Source organism: Taudactylus pleione, unplaced genomic scaffold, assembly GCF_031769625.1.
Source record: "Taudactylus pleione unplaced genomic scaffold, aTauple2 ptg000253l, whole genome shotgun sequence".
Taxonomy (NCBI): domain Eukaryota; kingdom Metazoa; phylum Chordata; class Amphibia; order Anura; family Myobatrachidae; genus Taudactylus; species Taudactylus pleione.
The window spans coordinates 1,991,460-2,008,061 of NW_028284655.1; the positions used below are offsets into that span (position 1 = coordinate 1,991,460).

The 16,602-nt window shown below is 45.0% G+C and overlaps 1 protein-coding gene across 6 annotated transcripts in view; it reads left to right on the forward strand.

Annotated features, from left to right (window-relative positions):
• The window catches only part of ADGRL1 (adhesion G protein-coupled receptor L1), a 427,170-nt gene extending 412,881 nt beyond the window's left edge, over positions 1–14,289 (forward strand). For 5 of the 6 annotated variants that reach the window (XM_088480320.1, XM_088480321.1, XM_088480325.1 and 2 more), the window contains 2 exons: positions 8,499–8,516; positions 10,284–14,289. In XM_088480320.1, the coding sequence (XP_088336446.1) occupies positions 8,499–8,516; positions 10,284–10,978 (713 nt within the window). In that variant the 3' untranslated portion in view covers positions 10,979–14,289. Of the gene's footprint in view, positions 1–8,498; positions 8,517–9,999; positions 10,050–10,283 lie in introns of all 6 variants that reach the window. The other variant, XM_088480324.1, reaches the window with a different exon arrangement.
• Positions 14,290–16,602: the final 2,313 nt, after the last annotated feature.

The window sequence follows — 16,602 nt, forward strand, 5'->3', positions numbered from 1 at the left end:
GGAGTTGGATTTTCTCAGCCGTCACGACGTGCATGCAGGAGAATGGTCTCTACATTCAGAAGTTTTTCGGCTTCTAGGGGACAAATGGAGTCTTCCGGAGGTGGATCTCATGGCCTCCAGACACAACAACAAACTTCCAATTTATGGAGCCAGAACAAAGGACCCTGACGCGAACTTCCTAGACGCATTGTTGGTGAAATGGAACTTCCATTTAGCATATCTTTTCCCTACAATATCCCTGCTTCCTCGAATGCTTCGAAAGTTCAGACAGGAGGGAGGCAAAGTCATGTTAATAGCTCCAGCATGGCCCAGATGTCAGTGTTCCTCAAAGGCTCTCCATAGACGTTCCTCTTCAGCTTCCTCTACGAGTAGACCTGTTGTTCTCAGGGTTCATGTCTACTTCCGGACCTAGCCCGTCTGTCTTTAACAGCCTGGTTCTTGAGACATCCCTTCTAACGGCTAAGGGTTTTTCCAGCTCTGTGGTCCAAACCATGCTAACAGCACGTAAACTAGCCTCAGCCAGGATTTACCACAGAATATGGCATACATATTTCCAATGGTGTGCTCCAAGAAACTATGACCCACAGGTCTTTAAGGTTTCTAGGATTCTTATCTTTCTTCAAGCTGGATTGGATATAGGCCTCCGTCTATGATCTCTGAAAGTGCAGGTCTCTGCTTTTGTCTTTCTGGTTTCAGCGCAGAATTGCTCCTATACCAGATGTTCACACCTTCATGCAGGGTGTTCTACGAATACAACTTCCCTTTGTCTCTCCTGTGGCTCCATGGGATTTGTCAGTGGTGCTCCAAGCACTTCAGGCACCATTCAAACCCCTGGATTCAGTGGATGTCAAATGGCTCACTGCAAAGACTCTCTTTCTTTTCGCTATAGCATCTGCCCGTAGGGTATCAGATTTAGGGGCACCTTCATGTCGCTCCCCCTTTTTGATATTTCATGAGGACAGGGCTGCTCTTCAAACACGCCCAGGCTTCCTTCCAAAGGTGGTTTCTCGCTTCCACCTGAATGATAAAATTGTGATTCCGGCCTTTAATTCACCAGATCTCTCGGCAGGTGAGGCCTCTTTGGATGTGGTCCGTGTTCTAAAGATCTACATGGACTGTACTGCTTCCATCCAGAAATCTGACTCCCTCTTTGTCCTATATGAATTCCACAAGAAGGCATGGCCAGCTAACAAACAGACTCTGGCCAGATGGATTTGCATGACTATCTCACAGGCTTACACGCAGGCGGGCCTTCCTGTGCCGACTACAGTCTCTGCTCATTCTACTCACTCTGTGGGTTCCTCGTGGCCAGCCCGGCATGGCGCCTCCACTGAACAGCTATGCAAGGCAGCCACCTGGTCTTCTGTCCACACCTTTCTTAGGTTTTATATATTTGATACATTTGCCTCTCAGGATGCTTCCTTCGGGCGTAGGGTTCTCCCGTCAGCTAAGGAGCGTACCCGCCCTTGAACAACTGCTTTGGGACATCCTATGGACCCTGGAGAATAAAAGTTGAGTTATGGTAAAACTTACCTTGGTTAACTCTCTTTCTTCGAAGTCCATAGTGTCCACAGGGCACCCGCCCTGTCGCACCTGCTTCTATGGGTTTCTTCTCTTGGTCACTTGTTTCCTTCTCTGTGTGAGAGTGTGATTCTTCAGTGTACCAGTCTTCCTTCTCTCCTATCCTGCTCCTGCCTTGGGCTTGTTAACAAAACTGAAGTGCCCTCAGGCTGTGGGCGGGGTATAGGGGGAAGGACCAGAGCATCCTGGGAATTGTAAAGCTTTGCTGTTGGTGTCCGATCCTCCAGGTCACACCTACACCCCAATGTCTCCATGTGGACCCAATGGACTTCGAGGAAAGATAGTTACCAAAGCTAAGTTTTACCATAACTCTCCTTTTTTTATCATCTATAAGATCCACTTCATGAATGGTATCAGCCAGCGCTTCTCTTAGTGTGTCATTCACATCACAGTTTATCTGTCATCCAGTACATCGGCTGATATCTGCGTGTTAGCTGTGTCACTGTACATGTGTGTACATATCACAGTATATGTGCTGACTACAGCATGATCCTCATTGGCTGAATTTGACCAATTTAAGCATTAAAATACAATAACAGACATCGGTGCTATTACATTTTCTGCTTAGAATGGCAGGCAAAGAGGAAAAATACAAACACAATTTCTTCCACATAATTAATCCACTACCTAAGCTACTTTCCACGACAATGCCACCGCATGAGATCACATGTGCTTGTGAGAGTCAGTGGCATGTACTTGCAATGAACACAAGTAAATGTAGCAAGAAACTTTGTAAAAACTAAAAGAGACTTGCAACTTTTAAACACCCCTGTTTACTAGTATAAATACTGGTGACTAGGGGGTCCTGTCTGCTAGTGTAAATACTGGTGAATATGGGCTCCTGTTTGATAGTGTAAATACTGGTGAATATGGGCTTCTGTCTGCTAGTGTAAATACTGGTGAATATGGGCTCCTGTTTGCTAGTGTAAATACTGGTGAATATGGGCTCCTGTCTGCAAGTGTAGATACTGGTGAATATGGGCTCCTGTCTGCAAGTGTAGATACTGGTGAATATGGGCTCCTGTCTGCAAGTGTAGATACTGGTGAATATGGGCTCCTGTCTGCAAGTGTAAATACTGGTGAATATGGGCTCCTGTCTGCAAGTGGAAATACTGGTGAATATGGGCTCCTGTCTGCAAGTGGAAATACTGGTGAATATGGGCTCCTGTCTGCAAGTGTAAATACTGGTGAATATGGGCTCCTGTCTGCTAGTGTAAATACTGGTGAATATGGGCTCCTGTCTGCAAGTGGAAATACTGGTGAATATGGGCTCCTGTCTGCAAGTGTAGATACTGGTGAATATGGGCTCCTGTCTGCAAGTGTAGATACTGGTGAATATGGGCTCCTGTCTGCAAGTGTAGATACTGGTGAATATGGGCTCCTGTCTGCAAGTGTAAATACTGGTGAATATGGGCTCCTGTCTGCAAGTGGAAATACTGGTGAATATGGGCTCCTGTCTGCAAGTGGAAATACTGGTGAATATGGGCTCCTGTCTGCAAGTGTAAATACTGGTGAATATGGGCTCCTGTCTGCAAGTGTAAATACTGGTGAATATGGGCTCCTGTCTGCTAGTGTAAATACTGGTGAATATGGGCTCCTGTCTGCTAGTGTAAATACTGGTGAATATGGGCTCCTGTCTGCAAGTGGAAATACTGGTGAATATGGGCTCCTGTCTGCAAGTGGAAATACTGGTGAATATGGGCTCCTGTCTGCAAGTGTAGATACTGGTGAATATGGGCTCCTGTCTGCAAGTGTAAATACTGGTGAATATGGGCTCCTGTCTGCTAGTGTAAATACTGGTGAATATGGGCACCTGTTTGCTAGTGTAAATACTGGTGAATATGGGCTCCTGTCTGCAAGTGTAAATACTGGTGAATATGGGCTCCTGTCTGCAAGTGTAGATACTGGTGAATATGGGCTCCTGTCTGCAAGTGTAAATACTGGTGAATATGGGCTCCTGTCTGCTAGTGTAAATACTGGTGAATATGGGCTCCTGTCTGCAAGTGGAAATACTGGTGAATATGGGCTCCTGTCTGCAAGTGTAGATACTGGTGAATATGGGCTCCTGTCTGCAAGTGTAAATACTGGTGAATATGGGCTCCTGTCTGCTAGTGTAAATACTGGTGAATATGGGCACCTGTTTGCTAGTGTAAATACTGGTGAATATGGGCTCCTGTTTGCTAGTGTAAATACTGGTGAATATGGGCTCCTGTCTGCAAGTGTAGATACTGGTGAATATGGGCTCCTGTCTGCAAGTGTAGATACTGGTGAATATGGGCTCCTGTCTGCAAGTGGAAATACTGGTGAATATGGGCTCCTGTCTGCAAGTGGAAATACTGGTGAATATGGGCTCCTGTCTGCAAGTGGAAATACTGGTGAATATGGGCTCCTGTCTGCAAGTGTAAATACTGGTGAATATGGGCTCCTGTCTGCTAGTGTAAATACTGGTGAATATGGGCACCTGTTTGCTAGTGTAAATACTGGTGAATATGGGCTCCTGTCTGCAAGTGGAAATACTGGTGAATATGGGCTCCTGTCTGCAAGTGGAAATACTGGTGAATATGGGCTCCTGTCTGCAAGTGGAAATACTGGTGAATATGGGCTCCTGTCTGCAAGTGTAAATACTGGTGAATATGGGCTCCTGTCTGCTAGTGTAAATACTGGTGAATATGGGCTCCTGTCTGCAAGTGGAAATACTGGTGAATATGGGCTCCTGTCTGCAAGTGTAGATACTGGTGAATATGGGCTCCTGTCTGCAAGTGTAAATACTGGTGAATATGGGCTCCTGTCTGCTAGTGTAAATACTGGTGAATATGGGCACCTGTTTGCTAGTGTAAATACTGGTGAATATGGGCTCCTGTCTGCAAGTGTAAATACTGGTGAATATGGGCTCCTGTCTGCAAGTGTAGATACTGGTGAATATGGGCTCCTGTCTGCAAGTGTAAATACTGGTGAATATGGGCTCCTGTCTGCTAGTGTAAATACTGGTGAATATGGGCTCCTGTCTGCAAGTGGAAATACTGGTGAATATGGGCTTCTGTCTGCTAGGAAAATAAATACAGAAAATAAGGTAATAGAAACCTTAATAATAACATGGATGTATTTTTTATCTTGTGTAAATCAGGGAAAAGTGTAAAAACATCACAAATATAATACCGTGTTTCCCCGATAATAAGACACGGTCTTATTTTTTTTTTGGTTCCAAAAAAACACCATAGGGCTTATTTTCGGGGTAGGTCTTATTTTAACATTGACAGCAGTGCCCCTTATGCAGGCCCCCCTGTAGCAGTGCCCCTTATACAGCCTCCCTTGTGTAGCAGTGCTCCTTATGCAGCCTCCCTTGTGTAGCAGTGCCCCTTATGCAGGCCCCCCCCTGTAGCAGTGTCCTTTATGCAGGCCCCCTTATTGCAGTGCAAGTACGGTACTTACCTGAGTCGCCGCCGTCCGGGATGTCCCTCTCACTTGCGCGCTGACTGGATCTAATATGATCCAGCAGGCGCGGGCGCACAGGATCCTCAGTGCGCGGGTGACGTCATGACGTCACCCGCGCACTGCATGACTGGGAATGCTGGTCTCTGCAGCATTCCCAGCTCAAAAAGAGAATAAGGTAGGTCTTATTTTCAGGGTAGGGCTTATTTTAGACTGGGCTACAAAAGTAAGGGTAGGGCTTATTTTCAGGGTAGGTCTTATTATCGGGGAAAAACGGTAAAATAACAAACAACTAGGGTAGTTTGCAAATAACTACCGCATTTTGTGGGTTATAGTGTGTAATGTGTACATGACTTTCCGTGAAACAAATCACATCTGTACAGTTAAATTAAACGTAAAAAGTCCTGTTCTGAGCAAACATATGCAATCTGTGGTGTTTGGCAAGTTAGTGGAAGTGTTCAGTACAACAGCTAACGTTCCAGAGTATCATTACAGCATAGCATTGTATCTGGGGAAATGTTGTGGTGTATAATGCAGGAATTGGGCTATAGAAATTAAACAGGGATGAAATGGAATAGGATTTTTGGTAAATCTCTTTCTCTGAATCCATCTGGGGGACACTGCTACCTTGGGGTGTAGAGTCGTATTCCTGGAGCAGGCACACATCTTCAAACATATGCATACCTCCCAACATGACCCTCTCCAGGAGGGACACAATGCTCTGGTCCTGGACTCCCCTGGTAATGTATGATTGGTGGAGGCTCCAGAGCTGGGGCTGCAGCACAGTCCAAAATTCAAATAGGGGAGTCACACCAACTGCCAGTGAGTCCCAGCCAGTGATGTTTGGCAGTGTGTGAAATGACAGTTGGTGTGACTCCCCTATTTGACTTTTGAACTGAGCTGCAGCCCCACCTCTTACCAGGGAAGTCCAGGACCAGAGCATTGTGTCCCTCCTGGAGAGGGTCATGTTGGGAGGTATGATATAGTGTATGTGTTGTTGACTCCTCCCTTCTACATCCCCACAGCCTGGACTCCCTCCCCAACTGCCAGTTCAGTGTTCTCCCCAGAATTTTTTTCCAGCCGGGTGGCATCCAAAAGTAGCCGGGTGGGGGCCTTCGCAATTATGCGCTCGCCGGGAAAAGGGGTGTCTCCCTTACCAATCGAGCCCGACAGGTGTCAGGCTGCTTCCCCACTGGCTCTCAGTCAAAAGTGCCCATTATACAGGGCCCCCTGTAGTTTTCCCCTTTATGCATTGCCCCCTGTAGTTTAACTTTGCCCTTATGCATTGCCGTCTGGCTGAAGTAGTGCCCCTATGTAGTGCCCCCAGACTGGTCCCTTATGTAGTGCCCCCAGGCTGGCCTCTTATGCAGTGCCCCCAGGTTTAATAATGTCCCTTATGCAGTGCCCCCAGACTTAAATAGTGCCCCCAGACTGGTCCTGGCCCCAGCCCAGCACTTACCTTTACTTGTTGGCCGCTCGCCCGCTTCCGCTGCCTCACACTGACTGGATCTAACTAGATCCAGCAGGCGCACGGGGCAGGCTCCTCACGTCGCGGGTGACATCATGACGTCACCCGCGCAGTGCATCACTGGGAACGCTGGCCTCTCAAGCAATCGGAGGCTTCTTTAGCCTCCGGTTACTTCAGAGGCCAGCATTCCACAGCGGGGGTCGGCGGGGAAAAGTGCCGGGCAGCAGGCTGTTTCTGCTGGGCGATGCGCCCGCAGAAAACAGCCTGGGGAGAACACTGCAGTTTGAACTCAATTAAGCCCAGATTAGGGTAGAACCTACACTCAGCCAAGGCAAGTAAACCAAATTTATTATTATAAAATGTATTTATTACTGTTACTTATGTAGTGCCAGCATATTCCATTGCACTTTACAATTGGGAACAAACAGTAATAAAACAAGACCGTGTAATAACAGACAGACATAGAGGTAAGAGACCCCTGCTCACAAGCTTACATTCTATATGGAAATAGGCATTGATATACAAGGATAGGTGCAACCTATTGCATATCGGTCCAGCCACATTGCAGAAGTTCTTTGTGGGCTGTATGATCCAGTCACACAGGAATGTTGGCCTAGGGTCAGCAGGACGTGAAAGTGAAGAAAGAGACAATATGTGAGGTTATTTATGGACTGTATAGAGGGGATGTAATTTTGTGGGACAGTTTATGGAGGTTATGTGGGTGGTTCTGGAATTTGATAAACTTACCTGAAGAGGTGAGTTTTCAAGGAAGGCTTGAAGGGTTGTAGACTAGAGGACAGTCTTATTGTGTGTGGGAGGGCAGTCCACAGAGTGTGTGCAGCCTTGTGCAGAGCAGATATGTCGGGTTGGGAGATATTTTGAGCTAATTGAAGAGATATATGTTGGTGTAGTTTGGTTAATAAGTATTTTTATATTGTATTTATATTGAATTCGGTAGAGTACAGGTAACCAATGTAGGGCCTGAAGAGTGGAGCAGCAGACAATGAACGTTTAGGAAGGAAGATCAGCCTTGCAGCTGCATTCAAAATGGACTGTAGTGGTGAGAGTCTGTATTGGAGAAGACCATAAAGGAGACTATTGTAGTAATCAATGTGGAAGATAATGAGTGCATGAATTAGAGTTTTCGCAGTGTCTTTTGTAAGATATGGTTTTATTCTGGTATGTTTTTAGATATATGTATTATGATTTGGAAAGAGATTGAATGTGGGGTACAAAGGACAGTTCAGATTCAAGGATGAGACCTAACGGAGACACAATTGAATTGCTTTGTCAGTCACCTATTTGTATAGACACCCAGCAGGGGGTGTCTAAAACAATTGAATCACCCCCTTTGAGTTTGAAGATGTGTTCATGCTCCTAAGATGGCCGCCTCTACACCCCAAGGTTGCGGTGTCCCCCAGATAGGATAAAAGATAAAAAAGTGTTAAATCTGGAGTAAGTGAGATACGTAGATGAGATCCATGAAGTTAGGCATGAGTTAATATTATCACGCTCCACCCTCTGGAACACAATTTGCATCAACATGCTGTGCCCACTACAGTGTGATAACGGAAAACATTACCTCATACCATGGTAGCCGGAGTGAGACATCTCATTCTGTCCATATATCCGGTAGATTGTCCGTCCTGTGAGCCCGGTTTATCACCCACTGTTTCAGGAGTCATCAAGTACAAGGAAGTCTATAATTGGAGTTTGATTGTACTTAAAGTAACTGAATTTTTACCGCATAGGAAATAAGGCTCCCATCATAAACCAGGCCTGATTATCAGATACATTTGCTTGTGATCAGCTTGGAACCATTTAGATAATTATTAGTGAGTGAGATGAATAGCTCCTTGCTCTAATGTAACTATGGTTCTGTGGTCCTCGTGTAATATAATGTTCTCTTTACACACTTCTCATACCATTTGCCTAGTTTGCCAGCTCCTCTCCGGTTTTTCCGTCTAATATATTTTTCTGTCTCCTTCCCCCTTCTTTCTTTTCATATAACTGCATATAGGAAGTTTCAGAGATCCCAGTAAGTATATTATTTATCTCACCTGTATATTTTAATTTCTGGTACAAAACACTGGATATTGCAATTTGCCTGAAAAGCTCCTGATTCTTGAAAAAGGACTGCTGCTGCAAATAAGCTGTTAAATGTCAGAAACACACTCTTGTAGCTATTTCACAGGGAATTGGTATGAAATACCGCCGGCCCCATGGCCGGCAGTTCGATTCCCGGCAGTGACAGCCTGACAAATGCAGAGATCCCGGCAGCGGAAGCCCGACAGCGCTGGAAATCCCGATCGTGGATAGGTAAGTACTAACTAACCTAACCCTAACCCTCCTTAGGTATGCCTAACCCTAACCTCCCCCCCAAATGCCTAACCCTAACCCCCCCTTCCCCGCTGCATAAACCTAAGTCCCCCCCGGGTGTGCCTAACCCTCCCTCCCCCTAGCCTAACCCTCCTGGGGGGGTGCCTAACCCTAAGTTCCCCCCCGGGTGCCCTAAACCTAACCCTCCCCCCCCTTCCCAACGCGGCTGTCCGCTCATGGCGCCCGACATCCCTTCGATCGGGATGCCGGGCGCCTGTCTCCCGGCGTTGGGGAAATGTCAGGCGTCTACATCTAGACGCCCGCCATTTCACCCTCGCCCGGATATGACAGTCGGGAAGCCGGCTGCCGGTATTAAGGCAGCCGGCTTCCCGATTGTATACCATTTCACAGATAGGACAGGCATAATTGGCCTTCTAACCTCTTTATGAAAAATGTAGTGCCGGGTCTGAAAGGGCTCTCTGCCGGGTAGCACCCAGGATGGGCGCGTGAACGTAATCCTGGGTGCGGCTCGGCATACAGATGTGAAAGGGGTATAAGGGGTCCTTACGGACTGGAGCTGGGAAAAACTTGTTAAGGTTATAGCCGGGGTTTAAACAACTTCCGTCCTTGAATGGGTTCCCCAAGGAAACAGTCTGTGCAGTTTGTTTTTATTATTAAACATGTTGCTAAGTTCTGTCAATTATTCATAAACTATCTATAAAATGGCAGCAACAGTTTGTTTCTATAGTTTGAATAGGCACTTTCAGGCAATCGTCCTATTTCATGCATCAGGAGTTATTTCATATTCATCTTTAGGAACAAGCATAATGAATTTCTGTAGGTAAAATACATTTTGTACAAAGTTACCCATTAATGGAACACAGTGCTTGCAGAATGTCAGCATGACAGTAAAGTGGAGACAGAACAATTCTAACAAAATAAATTGACATTTGAATTGCATTTGATTTTACGCAATATAAATAATTTTACCAGCATCTTCAAACAATTCATTTATAAATGAACTCGGGGCACTTAGAAGGGTAACTAATTATACTATCAATGGACAGGGAAGCTAGTTAGTTGTTACATTTATACAGTAACCTTTTCAGTAACTTTACATATTGTCTCTGACTTTTAAAGCTAAATTCTTTTAATCAGAATTTTTTTATTTCTATGAACATGTGTCCTCTTCTATCACGCAGGTGAAAGCATTGCACCTTTCTCCATTCCATTCCTAAATCCTATACTCCAGGTGTGTTACCCAAAACTAAAATATCACCAGACGTATTTCCTGCCCAGGTGCAGCCAGCAGCTGTATCTCATGTGTGCTCCATTCTTCTTAATGTAGAAAAGCCTGTGCACCTGATGGCAGCCACATATATGTGAATCCTCAGTGTATATACCTGTAGTATAAGTGAGGCAGGAATAGAAATGTATGCAGACTAGGCGTGGGTCTCACTAATTGTCATTATCACTTTTCCTGCAGAACATACCTTAAGCAGAGATCCATGTGGCAAGGACCCACTCCCGCCCCTTCCCCTCAATGGTAACTTTAATAACAGCTACTCTCTCAGAGCTGGAGACTTCCCACCTGACCCTTCCAAGCTGGGAGAAGGTGGGGGGCGGCGTAACATTGCAGATGCAGCAGCCTTTGAAAAAATGATCATTTCAGAGCTCGTGCATAGCAACCTGCGTGGCAAATCGCACGTAGGGACGACAGACACGGGAGATGAGGATGTGACGTCAGGGGCCATTGCAGAAGGTGGAGAGGTTCCTACACTGGAGATGGAGCGCATGTACAAAGCATTGGAGGAACCCCTTCTCTTACAAAGAGCTCAGTCAATCCTGTACCAGAGTGATCTGGAGGAATCTGAAGCTGAAGCTGCCCCTCGTGACTCACCCAACCGTGACTCACTCTACACAAGCATGACCAACCTCAGAGACTCTCCTTACCCAGACAGCAGCCCTGAACCGGGCATGCCATCATCTGGGGAAATGCTGCCGTGCCACCAAGGTTTACCCCCACCTACGGGGGCAGATGCCATGTACTTCCCTGGTCGGCTGGGTTCAGTGCCCAGAGGGCAGTTGCAAGCTTTCTACCAGATGCCACAGGGGTTTCTGGGTCTGGAAGGTTCAGTGCCCGAGGGCGACGGGCAGATGCAGCTCATCACCAGCCTCTGAACTTACTCACCCACCCCTGTCGCCAACCCCATTATTCCCCTGCAAAAAGAAAAAAAAGATACTGCCTTCCCTCTCCATTTCAGAAGAAAGCAGGGCCAGATGGAAGGAAGGGGTATTTACATAGGGGCTATTTTGGTGGGGCAGATGTGAGGACAATATACTGCCTGAGTTAATGGACAACTGGTTTTGAAGGCTGGTAAAATATTGGACTTCCTCTTGATTGCTAGTGTCTATTTACAATTGTTGTACATTGTGTGGGGTACCACTAACAGGTAGGGGTTTGGGTGCCAAAAATATACTCCTTGAAACAGAACAATCTGCCCCAGGAACATTTAAGAGATCTAGGTTTGGTGTTGACATTTACAGTATTGTTACAAAGCCAACATACAGATATAATGAAAACAGACAGACAGGGGTAGTGATTACACTATAATAGGTGTAGGGCGCCCATTTGTGTTAGAAATGCCGCTGTCAGTAAATGATGCAAGCAATGAGACTCCTGGGTGCGGGATTACCTGCAAGCGCTGGATAAGTGGTGCCAAACAGCCTATGGGTCCTGCTGAGCAATGAGAAAATAGAGGACTGCAATTTCCTACCATTGTGAAATTTGCATTTGGATTTATGTAAGGTCACAGGTTATAATTTGCACTCCCATAAAAAAAACATGTGTCAGACAATGGAAATTGAACTGACGTAAAAAAATAATACTTATTCAGAAAGTGCCGCCTTACATTCAACATTGAACTTCTTCTTCCTTGGGCCATTGAAACACAGTGGTCCCCACCACAGCCTTCTCTCCTCACCCAAACCCCTCCGCCTGCCCCAAAGACAGGGTAAGAGACTTTTTTATCAATTCAGACAAGAAGAGTTTGTGGTTTTCGTACGAAAAGGAAGAGGAACCTACCAGGGAGATAGTAATTGCCATGGGGAAGATGGCAACACAATTTAAAAATGAAAGGTGAAAATGAACTTACAGCTGCCCTGCATATTCTTTATTTAAGCACAAAACACCCCCTGCCTCTTTTACTGAGGACAATTGGAACTTTTACAATGGGGGAAGCGAGTGTCCTTTCCGACTACTGTAAATAACGAACTTCTAAACGGGGGAAGGGAGAGACGAGGGGAGATGCCTACACCCTTCCCTAAACAAATGTCAGAGGTGCGGAAATGGTCAGTAGGGGGCGTTTTTTATTTATGTGTGTTCAACTTCTGCAATGTTTCTTTGTATCCAGTACGGGCACTTTGCTGTACTCTCTGTCCGTTCTACCCCAGGATCTTGGGTGATTCTCTTTGCCAGTCCCAAAGATACCACCTTGTGTCTCCAACTATCCTGTAGTTTTTGTTTTGTTTTGGGTTTTTTTACCATCTTTGTCTTAATTTATTTTTCATTTGCATGTTGAGATCCATAATTGTGTGGGTTCCTCATATCTGATCCATAATTGTGTGGGTTCCTCATATCTGATCCATAATTGTGTGGGTTCCTCATATCTGATCCATAATTGTGTGGGTGCCTAATATCTGATTATCTACCTGCCTGAAAAAACTAACAAACGTTAGCACTCAGTGATGATTGAAAAGTCATCAAGACTTCATATAACACGGTATAAAAGATGTGTATAGGCTCTAATGACTGAGGATGATACAAAGAACAAAATGGATGGTAGCACTAAATTCTGTCAATATAACAAAAATAAAGAAAAAAGTAATCTTATAGCATCTGTTATACAAAAACATAGATGTACCAGCCCTCTGCTGCTATACGTAGGCCATGAAGTATAGGGAACAGTGCAATAAGGCATTACATTTGAGGGTGCATTGTAACAATCATTTTACCTGCCCCTATGGTGCCTCAATCTGAACTGAAGGGTGATGTCGGCCATTTTGTTCTCACTACAGGTTTTGCTGGGCGTTTGGTTATGTTCCTGTGGTTGCTGCACACAGCTAAAGCCAAAACATATATCCAATCATATATTTGCTTTATGTTTGCTCTATACAGGTCTATACATCTCTAAATAAATAGATATATGAAGTGTAGAGATTGTCATATTTAAGAGTCTAGACACAGAGATGGAGGATGGAACATTGCAAGGTGCAGACGTTGTGACTCTTTGTGATAATAATGGCGTTACGTCCTCAGGTGTAACGTTGTTAGTTTTTCTTTAGTGCTAAAATTCAGTGTCGTGTGGCATAGTTGCTTTTCCTGCATACGATTGGCCATCTTACACACAGCTATGACTCGAACAGCAAAGACCCTGCTGTAATGCTGTCAGAACCAATTAAGGGACTAATTAGCATTTTGACACGTTTACTGGGAACGTTACAGGTGGGCAGAACTAAGTATCACATCATGTGTTCTTACTAGTCTACTTATCAGCACTATAAAATCTATTTCCAGTGAAGCCACAAATCTAATTCCCATTGAGCTGTAATTGTGGAGTCACTTCGAGAAGCTTCTGTGCCATGCAGCTGAGAAGCAGTTGTGCTGTACTGCCACATAGTGACAAGAATCATCCTGCATATATATTTTATGTAATGCTTAGACAAAGGGACATTCCACTGACTGTCAAGATGGCTTAAGATAAACCTATTTGCATGTTGCCCCAGGCACAATACAGCACTTATATAGACTATTTTTGTCAATTATTTCAAAGGCTCTATGAATATAAAGATGTTATTTATGAAAAGCCCTTTGTGAAATGGGTTTAAATTACCACTATAGATACTAATGTAAAAACCTCAAACACGGAAGAGAAAAAGTTCAATGGACCGTTACCATAGACACCCCGACAGAGGTAGACACCTGTCCCTTCAGAGAGGATAGTTGTAATGAAGGGAGCTTAAGTTCTGAGTACTGTAGATGTTTAGGTTCAAGAAACTTCCTTGTGCCTCATCAGAGAGAGACGGTGTAGTATGAAATTAGAGATAGGAACACAACTGTGACACACAATTAAGTTCCGTACACATGTATGTCGTCACTTTCTGCTGTGTCGCTGTCTTTTGCTGCCAAACTCACCCCACCCCCCGAGTCTGACATGAGAAAAAGGGTTAAATACCTCTCCGCCCCTTCTCCTCTCTCTCTCTCTCCTTCCTTCATTTTCTTTTTCATATGCCAAAACCAGAAATGGGTCGAACGCCATTCTACAAGCGAACAAAACTACAAAAAAAAAAAAAACTTAACCGTACGAAAGGCTGAACATGATATCGTACTTAGAAAAAGTTCTACAAAAAAAGGCAGAAAAAAAAAATTATGATGAAAAATACAATTTAAAAAAATGAATATCGCAACTTGTGGAGTGAAAGAAACACACCAATAAAACATTTTGATTTCTGGATGGTTGTTATTATTGCGTATACGACTCCTAAAACATGTTTTGGTTTTTTGTCTTATTTTGTTTCTGTGATTATAGCAATGCATGTAATGAAACTGTGGGCCTGATTCAGAGCCGGACGCTCTTGAAGAGCGCTCGCTCTGAATCAGGACGTTTTTTTTTTTGTTGCGGCCTCCTGGCCGCTTGCTAAGCTGTGGATGACCCCCCACAGCTTTTGCGAGCAGCCAGGTGATGGTCGCGACCATCGGGCTTGCGACGAGACCCTTGTGGTAGGGTCTCGTTCCCGCAAGCCCCAGTGAGCTTCCTGCTCTAACAGAGCAGAAAGCTCTCCACTGACATCACTGGTGATGTCAGTGGTGCCTCCCACAAACGGCACCTCCGTTTGTGTAGCCACCCCCCCTCCCCGCCTACAAAACGGGGCGAGCTGTCGATCAACATCGATAGCCGCCCCTTTTGTAGTGAGCCCTGGAGCGAGTGAAATTCTCTCTCGCTCCGGGGCTTGCGCCGCACGTGTGCAGTACCCCACCATCGACCCGCTTGCGAACGCTATGCGCTCGCAAGCAGGTCTGAATCAGGCCCAGTGTTCCCAGAAACATTTCCTATAATGTGAACTACATTGTAAAGGTGCGTATCCACTTGCAGATCTTGGAACGACAGTACGATTACAACATTGTAATCGTTCAGTCGTTCCTCACCGCCGGAAGTGCCTACACTGAACGATATGTCATTCAGTGCAGGCACCCTCCGTCGCCCACGAACATGCACAACATGGTGTTTTCGGCAGATTGACCGGCATGTTCAGGCGACGATTGATGTCGAAAACGACCAGCGGGAGCGCGCATCAACATTTTCATGCCCGATTTGTGCACGATTAATGAGCGATTGAACGATAACGATGTTGTTATCATTCAATTGCTCTGTTTAATCGGCAAGTGGATACGTGGCTTAAGGATAATATCTTTTTCTATAAAGTTAATGGTTATTTAATGAACCATTCACTAGCATTTTGTTTTATAACTCCAAGCAGAACATGTTAGAAATTGTATTAAAAATAATCCGCACATAACCTCCAAATACCTTTCACACCCCATGGATACCAAGCGTGTCAGATAGAAGACTCGCCATAAGCAGGTCACAAGGGTGGCTGGAGAATAAACAATATTGACTTCCTGGCAGGTTCCTCCCTTAGGGGTATATTTACTAAAGTGAGAGTTTTTAGAAGTGGAGATGTTGCCCATAGCAACATATCAGATTATACTTAACATTTAACAAGCAGCTTCTAGAAGATAATAGCTAGAATTTGATTGGTTGCTATGGGCAACATCTCCACTTCTAAAAACTGTCACTTAAGTACAGTAAATATATCCCTTAGTGTCTCCTAGGAGGCTATGCTCATATTAATTCACTCATAAAGGACAACTTCATGCAAGTATACCACCATATGTAACACTTTCACTGCTTCAAAATGTTTTCTGACAGATGATACCAATGTCGTTGACGAGTGATTGCCCACATGCTACCTGAGACATCCTGCTGGCTGCGCTTTGTAACTGGGGCTTTTTAATGCTTTAAAAAGCCAACAGACAACCGGCGTCTTGTTACAAAATGTCTGCAATGCTGTCTGATGTGCCCTGGTGTGCCACAGTTCACCAATTCACTCACAGAGGTGCTGCTGGTTTGTGGTCAGGTCCCAAATCAAACCATTTGGGCCAACATCTTTGTAGGTGGCCATTTTCACTGTGTGCACTACTTAATGCAGTGCTTTTGAAACTGGGTGTTGAGACACATCTCTACTATGTCGGGTAGCTCCATACTAATAAAAACAATAACTAAAATCCACCAAGTGCCGCAGACAGCAGGACTCTTTCAACATCTAACGAGAAAAGTTGTCCTCACTCCACAGGAAGAAGAGAAGCCTCAAGGTGTGTGTTCTCTTCTGCCCTCCCCACTGTTCTTCAGTATCCAAAACGGGCTCCTGCATTAACCATAATAGCTACAGCAACTGCAAATGCTTGAGAAGCATTATAATCTGCATGTGGGGGTGGTCTGTGGACATATAAATTGCATGTGGGAAGGTTGATGGACATTATAAGGGGCAGGTAAGGAATTCTGGGCATTTGGTGGAAGCTCCTATGGGCATATAAATTGAATGTTGGGAAGTCTGACATGTGGGGAAGTCTGATGGACATTATAAGGGGCAAAGAGGTCTGAGGGCATGTTGGGGTTCTAATGGTCATCTAAATAGCATGTAGGGAAACATTTGGCCTAGGAGTGCCATAATAAAATTGGCAAGAC